We start from the raw sequence: 15282 nt of genomic DNA, 5'->3' as shown, positions 1-15282 counted from the left end.
TAGTAGGATCACATCAGCCTCTGCTCCATGAGATTCCTCACCAAATACAGTTTTGCGATTATATTTAACTCACTTTACTAATATTATTTCATCTTTTATCATCATTCCATTATTTATCTTTTATTAAAAGATAAATTTAAAAGCCTAAAAATTGTACGGTGGCAAAATAAGTTCAAATTAAATTTTCCTACTTGCAAAACTAACAGAGGGAGCAACGCTTATAGTGGGGGAAACTGGAAATACCTTATTGCTATTAATAATGGCAGAGAAAATAAAATAAAGGAAAGGTGATGTAGTTCTAAATACAGTACTCCTGGAAATTAATAAAGCATTTAACATACAACTGTGATAAAATGTACAGTCATGTAGGCAAACACTGAGCAGTATCTCCTCAATTAGAAGAAAATTAGCTTTAGAAGCATCAGAGATGCAGCGCTTTTGCCATATGAAAAAAGCACATGAAAGACACAAAACAAAATATACTTATTACTTTTAGCATGTTAAAAACAATCACATCAAAAAAAGTATACAGATAAAAATGTCATAGATGACATAAGAAAATAGTGTGTTTATATATATTTTGCATATATATATATATGTATATATATATATATATAAATCTACAGTATTTACCACTGTTGACATAGATATTTTGGGGCAGCTCAGATGCTGCTGTCATAACCTAAATTGTACAGCTTGGTTTATTACAAGTCACAGAATCATGGTTTAAAAATTGGAATTAATATCCTCAGCTACATTTTTTATATACATTTCTCTCTAAGCCTCCACATGATCTGAATCAAGAGCCCAGGGGGAGCAGGATTTTGCCTGCGCTTCAGCGTAGTGCTTAGCTGCTAACAAACTGCCATTTGTTTTGCTGTTTAATAACATCATTACCAAGTTGATTAAAATTACATTAGACTCATTATATACATAAAAAATATTGTCACATTCACTAGCTAAACAAATGTTACTCTCATTTGAAAGGACATACTTCAGTACCTTGAAAGTTTAAAGCTCCAACTTGCAACAAGCGGAGCCCTTGAAGTTAGGTTTTCTACTCTCGTCCTTATTCAAACACGAGGAAAATATGTTGAAAACGAGCTCTACAATTAAACACAAAGCCATACTTTCTGGGAGTGCCCTAAACTTTCCCAGTGTTTTGGTAATTGTAGTGTAATAGACTATTTTAAAAGACATTCATTGCTAATCTCTTAACCATGAACCTGAATTTTTTTTTAACTGTAAAAAGGGGGAAAAAAGGAGATTTTTGAAAGTATGAAAGTCACACTATTTTTTAAAAAAAGATTAAAATCTTAGACTCCTATTAATAATTAGGATCATTTTTTACAAGTTTACACAATGATAATTTAATGGCCTAAGTGCAGCAATACCCATGGACTACCACCTTGAAAGAAAGAGTGCCAGAAAAAGACCATGACAGTAAATGACACCCCGGACTGTGCAGGAATCGAAAGGGCAGAAGTAAGGAGTAACCATATTGTTAATCCTGCTTTCAAATGGATTTCAAAGGAGTCTGTTCTGATGCCCCGTGTGAGTGCTTGAGGATCAGTAACTCGCAACCTCTCCTGCTGGCATCCACTGGAGAGCAGGATGGCAGCACTTCCTCTGCATCTGGCAAGGAACATTCTGCTCTGAGCTTTGCAAGAGTCAGACCAGAACCAAGGGCACAAATGCACTTCAAACTGCTCTAAAACTGATCTTGGGGTACCAGCAGCGCCGCGCCTCTGGCCATAACCTTACTTTGAGTGCCCCAGTGTTTAAGCACCATTAGGTGGTCAGCCTTTCTCTCCAGTGTCTTTAATTTTCAGAAGAAAAGAAAATGGCCACAATTGCAGAGAAGTCAGGGCAAACACCCAACGGCATGTTAGGACCTGGGTGAAAAATATAAGGGGGTGGGGACAAAAACCTGGCTGAAAGGTAAGTTAAGGAAAGGAAGAATAGTAAATTAATCTATGGATGTGGATTACAATTAGTTTTTTTTTTTTAATGTTTCTTTAGTTCTGTGTTCAAATATGTGTGCATAGAGGCATTTTGGTATCTATTCAAAGACACGCTCTACACATAGCCTTAAAAAGGTCTATTCTACACAGTTTTTCTGTGCTCTGTAACATTACTCAAAACAGAATGGGCTAATGGTACAAAAATGCTCAGATTTTGGAGAAAGACAGAAATGAAACGGAGTAATGAATTATTATTATGTGTGCCTCCCTAAATGCTATTGCTATGTTTCCACCACGTTAAATTCTTTTTTAACAGGTTCAGAGATGATGCAATTTAAAAATGCTCATTGTAAGCAGCATCTACATGGGGATAAAACATTTCTATATATTCTTATTACTAGCAGACACTGGAATTGTGTGAGATGTTTACAATAATATAAAATACTGCTTTGGCAATTATAAACATAGCAATGTAGGTTTCAAATGGTTTCTATTCTCTTGTCTTTACCAAGTATAGATAAATTCTCACAGCAATACTGATTCTTGAATAGAAAGTCCATCCCGATTTCTGTAGTGATATACTGGAGGTGAGGGCCCTGAATATTGATACCCAGAGGAACTGGCATCTTCTAAACCTGGTGAAGTTCTGTATCGCACTGGACTATCTACTGAGACTGCCGGGAGGCTATGGTCCTGAAAGGAAACATGTTGAAAGGCAGAATATTTTGGTAAATTGCTCAAGTGGCCACGGTTAGCATCTTGAGTCCACAACTGTCCATGAGTCTCAGGTCTGTACGTGTAAATAACTTCTGACAGGTAATCCACTGGAGGAATGATGAATTTGCCGTTCTTTGGTGACTCCGAATTGCCCGAATATCCCCCGGCGCCAGGATCAACAGGAAGAACTTCTATTCGGCTGGATGGTAGTACAAGAGGAAGCGGGCGGCCATAGGACTTCTCGGGAGAAACATCGACCGAAAGCGTAGAACCATAAGGTCTCCGGGAAGGATTCCTTTGAGCCCCGTGAGTAAACTGTGGAGATGCGCAGCTGCTGTTAGCACTAGGGATGTGTTTGGGAGAATTTCCATGGTAAACAGGGGGGTTACTGTAGGACGGCGGATGTACTGTCCTGCGATCTTCCCCATCTAGTGGGGACGGATATTTTGGGTAACCTGCAGGCTGCACTTTAAAGGTAAACTTGGTTGGTACTCTTGATGGACTAGAACCCGGCTCCATATGCTTCCTTGGGCTGTGAGAGGAAACCATGTTTCTTGGACTTTGGGAGTAAGCTCTTTCTAGTGCCTCTTCAATAGATGCACTGTTGTCATTTTCAGGTACATTATCGTACTGGGATGCGTTAGAGCCCCGTTTCCCTTCATCAGCATCCAAAACCTTCATCTTTTGCCTTACATTTGATATTCGAGTATCAGCAGAACTTGGGATGGTGACTGCAAGTGTGGGCTGCACCGACCTACTTTTGCCTTCGATGGCATATTTGGCAGTTTTCTCAATAGCTGAAATGTCTGATGGTTTATTCCACTTGGGCACAAATTCCTTCCTGGTATTTGAAGTGGCGTTGCTATTTTGGTTAGCAGCTGCATGATTATACTGCTTGGAACTGTCTTGTGGCCCTGATGGAAGTTTTCTTTGAAAATCTGCTTCTTCTTTAAGCTTTCTACTGTCCTCATCATCTGATTTCCGTCTTTGCACCCGTACTCGCTCTGGTGTACCAATTCTACTTTGATGGTGAGGGGAAGGCTCATGTTTTTTATGAGGTGATGAGCCACTTTCTCTTCTGCTGCTCATGTGGGGACTTGACTTGCCAACACTTCTTCGTCCGTTGCTCAGGTGACTGATGCTGGCAGGTTCAGGTGGAAGCTGCCCCAAAGGTTTCTTTGGATATTCGTCCTCTTTACCTGAAGGGAAAGACAGATTTGTAAATAACATGAACACAGGAGTAAATAGTATTACGTACATTAGTAGCCGCATTTTGAACAACTACATGCTTTTCATATGTGCACTCATACATGTATGCCACAGAATTTTAGAGGTTTAGAAGCAGCATTTTTAAGAGAGTCTGATACTAAAACATAGCAAAATTCAAAATCTTATTAGACAGCATGCAAGTGGCAATACTTTATAAACTTATGAGTAAGGTTTATATAATTATATAATGTGATTCTTATGTTTTCTTAAGATATATTATTACATGCTTTTTTAAGAATGCAAAACTGATATGCTCATATTTATTACTAAAACAACCATGCAGGTCAGTAGCTCAATGCCTTACCATTATGCTACTTTGGCTTTAGTCTAAAGTAATCTAGTAAATCTCAGTAAAAGGTCTATCAACTTTAAGCAGGTCTGCCAAATTGAATAGGCAGATGATAAAAAAAAAAAAAAGAAAAGAAAAGAAAAAAAAGAAAAGGCAGATGATGACCAACTGTGGTCTCAAGGTTATCCCAAGATAGCTTATAATTATTACTATTATTATCTCAAGTACCTGCCACAGTGTAACTTCACTATAAAAAGAGACAGTACTCTCTCAAAGCTAATAGCTCTAAAAGGATCCTATTTCAAATGCAAAAAGGAAAAAAAAGAATTAAAAAAGAAAATCATACTGGATACTTTTAGTTTTATATTTACATAACTAACATCAGAATATTAATGAAGAATTAAAAGAAGGTGCAGGGGCACCTGGGTGGCTCAGTCAGTTAAGTGGCTGCCTTCGGCTCAGGACATGATCCCAGGATCCTAGACCGAGCCCCACATCTGGCTCGCTGCTCAGTGTGGAGTCTGCTTCTCCCTCTACCTTGCCTCTCCCCCTCTTCATGCTCTCTCTCTCTCTCAAATAAATAAATCTTTTTTAAAAATAAGAGAAAAGAAAGTGTAATGAATTGGCCATTCAGTAAACAGTTCTAAGATGTCCACTCTCATGACTTTTATTCAACATAGGATTGAAGTCTTAGCCACAGAAATCAGACAAGAAAAAGGAATAAAAGGCATCCAAATTGGCAAGGAAGAATAAAACTTTCACTATTTGCAGATGACATGATTCTATATATAGAAAACTTGAAAGATTCCCACCAAAAAGCTACTAGAATTGATAAATTAACTCAATAAAAAGTCACAGGATACAAAATCAATGTATAGAAATCGCTTCATTTCTATATACTACTAATGAAGCAGCAGAAATAAAAATTAAGAAAACAATACCATTGACAACTGCACCAAAAAGAATAAAATACCTAGGAATAAACTTAACCAAAGAGGTGAAAGGTCTGTACTCTGAAAACTGTAAAACACTCATGAAAGAAACTGAAAATGACACAAAAAAATGGAAAGATATTCCATGCTCATGGGCTAGAAGAACAAATGTTGTAAGAATGTCTATACTAACCAAAGCAAACTACAGATTTAATGCAATCCCTATCAAAACACCAGTGGCACTTTTCACAGAACTAGAACAAACGGTCCTAAAATTTGTATGGAACCACAAAAGACCCCCCAAAGCCAAAACAATCTTGAAAAAGAAAAACAAAACTAAAGGTATCACAATTCCAGGCTTCAAGTTCTATTACAAAGCTATAGTGATTAAGACAGTACGGTACTGGCACAAAAACAAACACACAAACAAATGGAACAGAATAGAGAGCTCAAAAATAAACCCACAATTATGCGGTCAATCAGTCTTTGACAAAGCAGGAAAGTATGTGCAATGGGAAAAAGATAATCTCTTCAACAAACAGTGTCGGACAACTATATACAAAAGAATGAAACTGGACCACTTTCTTACACCATACACAAAATGAACTCAAAATGGATTAAATACCTAAATGTAAGACATGAGATCATAAAAGTCCTAGAAGAGAACATAAGAAGTAATATCTCTGACATTTGACTATAGCAACATTTTTCTAGATATGTCTGCTCAAGCAGACCCAGGAAACAAAACTATCAGGACTACATCAAAATAAGAAGTTTCTGCATGGAGAAGGAAATAATCAACAAAACTAAAAGGCAACCCACAAAACAGGAGAAGATATTTGCAAGTGACATATCAGATAAAGAGTTAGTATCCAAAATCTATAAAGAATTTAGTCAACTCAATACTCAAAAAAACAAATAATCCAATTTAAAAGTGGGCAGCAGGCATGAGCAGACATTTCTTCAAAGAAGACACACAGATGGCCAAGAGACACATGAAAAGATGCTCAACATCACTAAGCATCAGAGAAATGCAAATCAAAACTACAATGAGATGTCACCTCACACCTGTCAGAATGGCTAAAATGAAACACAACAAAGAGTAAGTGTTGGTGAGGATGTGGGGATAAAAGGAACCCACTGTTGGTGGGAATGCAAACTGGTGCAGCCATGTGGAAAACAGCACCGAGGTTCCCCAAAAAGTAAAAAGTAGAACTACCCTAAGATCCAGCAATTGTACTACTGGGTATTTACCCAAAAAACACAAAACCACTAACTCAAAGGGATATGTGCACCCATGCTTACTGTAGCATTATTTATAATAGCGAAGATATGGAAGTAGCCCAAATGTCCATTGATAGATGAATAAAGAAGATGTAGTAAAATATATACATTCATATGTGTATGTACACACACACACACACACAGGAATATTACTCAGCCATAAAAAATGAAGTCTTGCCATTTGTAACAACATGGACGGAGCTAGAGAGTATGAGGCTAAGTGAAGTAAGTCAGTGAAAGACAAATACCATAGGATCTCACTAATATGTGGAGTTTAAGGGGAAAAAAAAGGAGAGATAAACCAAAACAGACTCTTCACTAGGGAGAAGAAACTGATGGTTACCAGAAGGGAGGGGAGGCGTGGGTATGGGTGAAGGGGATTAAGGACACTCACATGATGAGCCCTGAGTAACAGAACTGTTGAGTCACTATATTGTATACTTGAAGCTAATATAACACTGTATGTTAACTCTACTGGAATTAAAATACAAAACTTAAATTTTTTTAAATTAAAAAATGAAAATGATCTATTATAATGTAGATATCCAATAAATATCACCTTGACAGAAAACAACAGACTTTACTTATAAACATTCAAAGGTTTACAATATGTTTTTCACATATTACAAAATAACATAGTCTCACTGAAAAATGTTACTCTCTTCATATATCTACCCATCCATCCATCTACAATATTTACTGAGTGAGCTCGGCTTTAGGCACTGTGCTAAGCAATGCATACAAGAGAGGTAAGCACACAGATACTGTCTTACAATTTTGTTATTTACCCACATATCATAATTTTAAGATACTTAAAAAAATTATTAGGTGATCTGTTCTTTGGGAAGGGAGGAGCAGAGAATGAAGAAGCAACATCCTTTAAAGAATTAAGCTACTGGGATCAGGATTACTAAGGTAAAAATGATCTTTGTGCTCTTCTTTTCTTGTTTCTTTTTTTTAAGTAGGCTCCACACCCAGTGTGGCGCCCCAATGTGAGGCTTGATCCCATGACCCTGAGATCAAGACCTGAACTGAGATCAGCAGTCAGATGCTCAACCAACTGAGCCACCCTGGCACTCCAAACCTTTGTGGTCTTCTAGTCCAGTAGTTTTAAAACTTTTTAAAAGCAGACTTTTAAACTAAATTTCATACAAAACCCCAATATATAAAGAAAATAGAAGCATAACTGTTCTCATGAAAGTGGAAAGTCACCCCTTTTACTCTTCCCTCAGCTGGGCAGCTACTCAGAGCCCGAGGGTTTGAGATCTAGTCCTGCCTGTATTTTAGAAGCGGGAAGCCGAGTCTCTGAGCAGCCAAGTGATCTCTCATGGCAGACACTGACTGAGAACCAGGACCTGGTATTTTCACTCCAGTTCTGCTGTTTATGCCACACTCATTAAATTCCAGAGATACTTTTGATGGTTTTAACTGAATCTCAGTTTACTTTGACAATATTTGTGCAAGCTCTTTATTTTGCACATCTGAAAGCACACACAGTGTTAGAATTGGCGATTATAGTTTGTTTTGTTCATTTACCCATTCCACAAATACTTATGTATCACACAAATACTATGTACCAGGCACTGCTCAGGGTGCTGGCAAACTGGAGAGGACACGAAGGACGAAGTCTCTGTCTTCATGGAGCGTATATGCTGGGTGTGCAGAGCTAGGAAGACAGCACCAGGAGAAGCAATTCAAGTGATTTGAGGTGGGGCAGGATGGAGTGGAGCAGAGTTCTAGCAAGAGCCAAGGCACCTTGTGCTTGAGCAGAAGACAGAGAACAGCCAGGGACGAGGCTGGAGGAACTGAAGATTCACATCACACAGGGTCTTGAAGACTATGGTGAGGACTGTGAATTTCTTTCTGAGTTAACTGCAAACCATGAAGGCCTTTTCAGCAGGAGGGTTACATCATCTGATACCTAGCTTACCAAGTTCATCCGGAGGGAAGGGGGGCGGACTTCAGTTATGTAATAATTAATGATGATAAAAGTAACAGTAATAGCAACTATCCATTACGCACTTACCATGCATCACCCCCACTCAAAAATTGTACATACGGCATTTAGCAACAGGTGTGTAACTTAGGTCACCACTGTGATCTCATTCTACAGAGGAGGAAACCAAGGCAGAAATAAAAATGCACAGGGGCTTCCCGCTGGTAAATAGTCGAATCACCGTTCAAAGGAGAGCTAATTCCAGAGCCCTCTGCACGGAAGTAATGAGAAGGGGCTGCGTCTGGCACATCCTCCACAGTTAACGGTTAGGTCCACACAGCTGCTCATGCGCTGGGTGCAGGCCGTGAGGGAGGAGCGGAGCTAAGGGGGCCTCTGGGCTAGAACACAGCACTGGAGACTGCTCAGCAACAGAGGGTGTAACCTATATTGTTCTCATCTCTTTTTATAAAAAAAAGATTACCATGTATGCAGACATGGTAATTTAAGTGATAACCCAAACTTTAAAATGCTTGGCAATGAGAAGAGTTGTCCATGTTGATAACGTTGCTTGTGAAGTAGTCTCAGGCAATTCCAGTTCAGCATCTGGCTGGTCTCATAGGAAACAGCTAAACTCAAGGTAAGAAAGGGGACTTGAATGCAGCCTGAGTCAAGAATATTCACAAGTAGTTATGCAGTCTATTGGGTTAAAAACAATAAAAATAAAATTAAAATCTGTGTCCCCCAAAAAGCTTTTACCAGCTCTACAAATAATTATCCATTTAGTCCCAGATAAATACAGGAACTCCTTCTTCCCTGTAGGCAGATAACACCAACAAATTATCAAGAAGATATAAAGACCTATATAAAAGAAAAACTGAACTTATGAATTTTCTTTTAGTTCCCACTCTGACAATGTGCTAAGGGCACAACACAGTAACCTGAGCGGCTAATTCAATGGCTGGTTGGTATTCCATCAGACAAAAATATCAGCCAATCATCACAGCGCCCTTTCCAGGTGGGTGAGTAGGAACCTGATGAAAACCATAACCATTAAAAAGAAAAAGAAAGCAGGGCACCCAGAGAGTGGTTAATTCCTGCCTGCGAGATGTGCTGTTACAGGGACAAAATTGGATTAGTTGTAGAGACTCTCCCGCTGAGCCCTTTAAGCTGCTCCACTACTCCACCATTTCAGTGGCTTTCGGCAGCCTGTAGACAGAGCCACCGACATTTCGGCTCATGTGAAATAATTGAAAATGTTTAACAAATTCTCCATAGCGGTATTAAACAACAGCACCCCAACACCAGACTTCAAAGTGAACTCCTGCTACAACTTGAACGTGCGGGTCCTCCCTGGAACGTTCATCTATGGGTGAAAGCATCCAATGTTTCTCTTAGTCTGGATCATGGAGGCTCACACCTTGTTTTCAATGTTTCCATCTGTGTTGTTTCACAACCCATGAGAACCAAACTTTCTTGTAATTAGGTGCTTTCATAGCTATCTGCTATGGGCCGAATGTTTATGTCTCCCCCAAAAATTATACAGTGGAATTCCCCTACCTAATATGGTATTTGGAGATGAGGTTTGTGGGGGTAATTAGGTCACGAGGGTAGAGACCTCATGATGGGACTAGGGCCCTCACCTCTCTTCATGTGGAGCAGTGGATGGGGCCACAAAGAGATGTGTGATCCGCCCTGGTTTTACCGCCCCCTCTGCAGAGTCTTCTAAAAAAAATAGCCACACTGCACCACAAGGACTGAAGCCCATGGGTTCCTCTCAGTTGTGGTCACCAGTGAAGCAGGGAATGGCCCCTGGCGGAGCAGGGAGGAACATCCCACTGGGGGTGTAGTGATTAGACAGGGAACTCTGGACCAGGTTGGGGGCAGCCCTTCACCTTCTGTCATCACACCTCCCCAAATATACTAAGACAGGTGACACGTAGAGGGAGGGAGAGTCTGAGCCTGATTCACATGTGTGAAGCACTGGCAATGCCTGCCTGGGATGTGTTCACCCTGGTGGGGAGCTGCACACTCTGGGGCCTCTGAGGAGGACTGGGCACTAGAGCAGGGTTTAATTCACTAGAGGACAGATTTGTGTTTTTTCTCTTCTTCAGCAAAATCTGTGCCTAAAAACTACCTTATTGTTATGGGCTGACCTGTGTCCTCCCTGAGAACTCATATGTTGAAGCTTGAACCCCCAATCCCTCAGATGTGACGAGATTTGGAGATAAAGCCTTTACAATGGTAATTAAGGTTCCCTGAGGTCACTGGCCTCTTATCCAACATGACTGACATCCTCCTAAGAAGAGGGGTATCACAGACGGGTATAGACGGAAGACCAGGTAGGAAGACGCCCAGCTAAAGCCAACGAGGGAAGAAACCAACCTTGGCAACACTTTGATCTTGGACCTCCCAACCTCCAGAATTACGAGAAAATATTTCTCTGTTGTTAGAGCCGCTCAATCTGTGGTATTTCCATCAAAGCAGCCCGAACTAAGATACTACCCTCAAGTCTACATCCTCAATCTCAAAACTGATTCGCTGTACTAAACACAAATTTTGTGGATTGCCTTTTTCTGCTAGTTAAAAATCACATATTTCATTATTTATAATCATTTGCTTTTATGGTCCTAGTGTACTTTCAAATGTCAACCATGTAATGAAAGCAACTATAGTCATTAAAATTTACTTTATGTAACCACATCAAAAAGACAACTGAACAAAGCAAATGTGGAGGTAGACACAGGCAGTAACAGATCCTGCAGGTAATGAGAGTTCCATTACTTCACAGATTCCCATCTGCCATTTTGTGTCGTGGCCACCATGGTATTGCTAGGGATGGTCAATCTAGGGTTGGCTTCCACAGCATTTCCCACGGACATTAAGCTAGATTGACTTACTGACAATGATGGACATGGAAGGGGACCTTGGTTAAGTGTGTACCCCAGAATTTAAGCAAAATTCCAGGTTTGGACTAACTGAGCCAGAGTAGAAAGGGGTTAATCAGGGCACAAGCCAGTGGAAAGATGAAAACAACAACAACAAAAAAACAAAAACAAAACAAAAACCTTGGGAGAGGTGGAAGGAAGCAAGTGGGGAGGAAAGAGGACTAAGAGAGAAAATGGAACATCTGTGGGGAAAATGAGGCCGTATCACACACTGTTCCTATATCCCAGTACCTGCAGACTTTCATTCTGAAATTCTTTAGTTACATAAACAGCACATACTGGTAAAGACTAACAGGACAGAGTAAAAGTGTAGGATTACAGGTACAAGGCATTATTTCTCAGGAGAAGGAATAAGAGGGTTGAGAAATCGGTAAAGGAGAGACCAAGGTGGTAATTCATGCATGAAACAAGATGGAAAGGTATGTGTCATACACACATACATGGGAGATTTAATTGTTCAACATAAAGGGTAAGGAAAGCATTCACCTTACATTTAACATCACTTTATATTCAAGTCAATACAGAAAGTTTTCTAAGGAAGAGACATTAATATTCTGTGCATCTACACATCATAGTAGAATTAAAAGAAAACTGTAACATGTTCCATTTACTGAATGGGCAAGAGACCCAAACCCACACTGGGGAAAACATTCTGTGACTGTTCTAAAATATCAAAAAAGTAGCATTTCCACGTTCTTTCATGGTAGCCCAAAACACATCTCCCTTTCCCCAAGCAGACAATAACCTAAAGTGACTTCTCCCCCTTTCCTACCCCTATACCTCTAGTATCTAAGATAGTAACGGAATTACAAGTAAGGTGGTGATAAAGTGTCCATTCATTCACATGTAATTAATATGAATTAGAGTAATGACACACTAATCATATAAATGGTACAGAAACATAACGGTTATAAATACCCAAGATCTACCAGCTAAGAAACTAGATGTAGCAGGGTTTCGAGGGGGAAAAAAATGCAGCGCAGACAAAATGACACTGCATTTAATTAACTCCTAGATGATAATCTTCCATTAGGTACTAGGGCCCTGTAGCAGGTAGAGGCTGAATATCTTAAGTGGAGAAAGACATTTAGAGTATATGGCCCTGTCCCCAGAGAGATTTTCAATAAGCATGGAAAAAGGTAAATAAATTTGAAAGAGGTAGTAAGAGCCTTCCAAAATGGAGGGGCTTAAAAATCTGTGACCTGAGGCATCCTACAAACTAACGGGTGTAACCAATACATGGCTCAGGACCCTGACCAGCATCCCCCTTCCACAAACACCCACTGAATGATGACACGGTGGGGCTAGGCCATGTTCAAGTTGTTCCTGGGACTGACCAGACACTTCTGACTGGGGGGAGAATCATCAATGACCCAACAATGATCAAATGTCCACATGCTGCCTGCATCTCAGTGCAGTTCCTCGGCCTGGGGGCAGCATCAGCTGTGCAGGAGGGCTGTCTCTCTCAAGAGGAGGGGGATGCAAGGGGGCAGAAAGAAGTGACCTGAGAAGAAAAGGGGGAGATGAAGAGAGAAAGCAGAGGGGAGGGGAGCTGCATGACAGAAAGGACAGGAAGGGGAGCCAAGGGCAGAAAGTGGAGGCAGCCATAGGGAACCCAGGAGCGGAGAGTGTCTCCCTTCCTGGAGATGCTCATGTCTGGGCAGGAACTTGCTCACATTTCACAGAGACTGCACAGGGCACAGGCCTCTCCATTCCAACACTAATACCCAAACCCGAGGACTCTGTACCCAGGCAATCCAACCTCGGTAATTGCAAAATCTGGAAAGAAACTCTACTCTGCATTTGTTACTCAGGTGATTCTTCCTGAAAGCGAATTATTCAACACTCACTGAGCTGAAGATAGACCATGTAGACCCCTTAAAAAGGACAAATGCCGTCACCAATGATATTTTCATATGCTAATAAATAGTTGGCCTTTTCTCCACAAAATAGATCCAGATAAGCATGAAACATTCTTGAACAATCTCTCCTTAAGGGAGACCCTCCCCCAACACACACACACATACACACACACACACAAGAACACTGCTCTATTTGGCTTTGCTTAGTTTACCCATCTCCTTTCATCCCTAAGTGATCAAGGGTAACTATAAGATTCAAGCATAACTGATGTCAAAACATATGGATACCAACTGATAGATGGCAATACATATTGATATTTACCATCCACACTTTCACTCTGAACTCTTCAGTAGCCACAATACTGTCTGTGATCACCCCACAATAAAATCCATGCTTATAATTTAATTCTCTTCTTCCCCTTGAAAACATAGGTGTCTAAAAGAATTACTGCCTGACTCTTAAAGGTAGGTAAGCAACACATTTCCTATCCTATATAGCAGGAACACCTTTGTGAAAATAGCACATTAATGATATTTTTTACCAGGGTTCCATCGAAAGTGGAATTTTTATGCCAATGCCAACTTGATATATTTTAATAAAGGCAAAGAAGTTTATTAGTTGGGTTTTTGAACATTTTTTCTTTAAAAAGAAAAGGAAATAAAAAAGAATACTCTAGGCATCCCTTAAAAAAACAAAAAACCAGAAAACCAGGAGACTCCCTCAAATCCCCTCTTATTTGTGCATCTTTGCTCTTACTAAGGTCTCTGCCGCCACCCAGTGGACACTACACCAAATGACAGCCTTCCTGATCAATGGTCTCAGAAGGCATTACCACAGGCATTACCACCAGCTTTAGGCACCAAGAGACACAGAATTACAGCTAAGGGCTCTAAGTGCTCTCCTCTCCCTTGTGAGCAACATCTTCTTTTAAATTTCAACAACAGAATATATGTACTCTGTTCTAAAAGTTTTCAGTAAAAAATGGTAGGGGCTGTTGTCAGGAAAATTATTCTGGGACTCATCTTACTTATCTCCAGATCAAATACGAAGTCCAATTGAGTTTGAAAATATTGTCACAAAATCAGTGATCTCAAATTTATATCCGAAAAATCAAATGGCTTTCTTTCTAATGTACCATTAGCCAGAAAAATTTGCAATTCAAGCATTAGTACAGTCTTCAATAATCATATCTCCTTTCTTTAATGAAATGATGTGCTATATTTATAGCTACGACAGTAAAAAATTTTTGTTTAATTATTGTCGTTTGCTCATAGGCTTGACCTTTTTTCTCATCAGGCAAAACTTGAAAGACAGGGTAAGCAGAAAGGAGAAAATTATTTAAACACATTTAACATTAGCAGGAGGCAGGGAGGGGAAGAGGGAGAGAAAATCTCAAGCAGATCCCCCCTTGAGGGCAAAGCCCCATGTGTCTCAATTCCAGGACCCTGAGATCATGACCTGAGCCAAAACCAAGAGGTGGACATTCAACCGATTATGCCACCCAGGCACCCCTGAAATAATTTTTTAAATCTGCACTTATAGGGTGCCTGGGTGGCTCAGTTGGTTAAATGTCTGCCTTTGGCTTAGGTCATGATCCCAAGGTCCTGGGATTGAGTCCTGCACTGGGTTCCCTGCACAGTGGGGAGTCTGCTTGTTCCCTCTCCCTCTGCCTGTTGTGCTCTTTGTTAAATAAATAAAATCTTTAAAAAATCAAATCAAATCAAATCAAATCTGCACTTTGTGTTTCCTAGTGTTTCAATTCACATATGTATGTAAGAAACTGTTGAGCATGTGTAAATATCAGTTTCCTCCATACAAACAAAAGTGAAAACCCACCTAAATAAACCCTCAAAAAGTGGGACAGTTTTAATTTTTTTTTTAATTGACAAACACGGTTGACTCTTTTGTGGGTATGTTTGTAATCAGGATACAAAATAGTTCCATTACCTCAAAAAACAGCCTCATGCTAGCTAACCTTTTATAGACGGTAGCCTTTTATTATCTAAAAAATAGATTAAGGGACGCCTGGATGGCTCAGTGGTTGAGCGTCTGCCTTGGTTTAGGTGATCCCAGGGTCCTGAGA

At 40.0% G+C, this 15282-nt stretch overlaps 1 protein-coding gene across 4 annotated transcripts in view; it reads right to left on the bottom strand.

The window, feature by feature from the left end:
• Positions 1–480: 480 nt before the first annotated feature.
• USP6NL (USP6 N-terminal like) overlaps positions 481–15282 on the bottom strand; it is a 169244-nt gene continuing 154442 nt past the window's right edge. For all 4 annotated transcript variants that reach the window (XM_077897243.1, XM_077897245.1, XM_077897242.1 and 1 more), the window contains one exon: positions 481–3880. In XM_077897243.1, the coding sequence (XP_077753369.1) occupies positions 2490–3880 (1391 nt within the window). In that variant the 3' untranslated portion in view covers positions 481–2489. The remainder of the gene's footprint in view (positions 3881–15282) is intronic.

This window comes from Canis aureus, chromosome 5 (assembly GCF_053574225.1).
Source record: "Canis aureus isolate CA01 chromosome 5, VMU_Caureus_v.1.0, whole genome shotgun sequence".
NCBI lineage: Eukaryota > Metazoa > Chordata > Mammalia > Carnivora > Canidae > Canis > Canis aureus.
The sequence above is the reverse complement of the archived record's forward strand: the minus strand, read 5'-3'. Positions and strand labels throughout refer to the sequence as shown.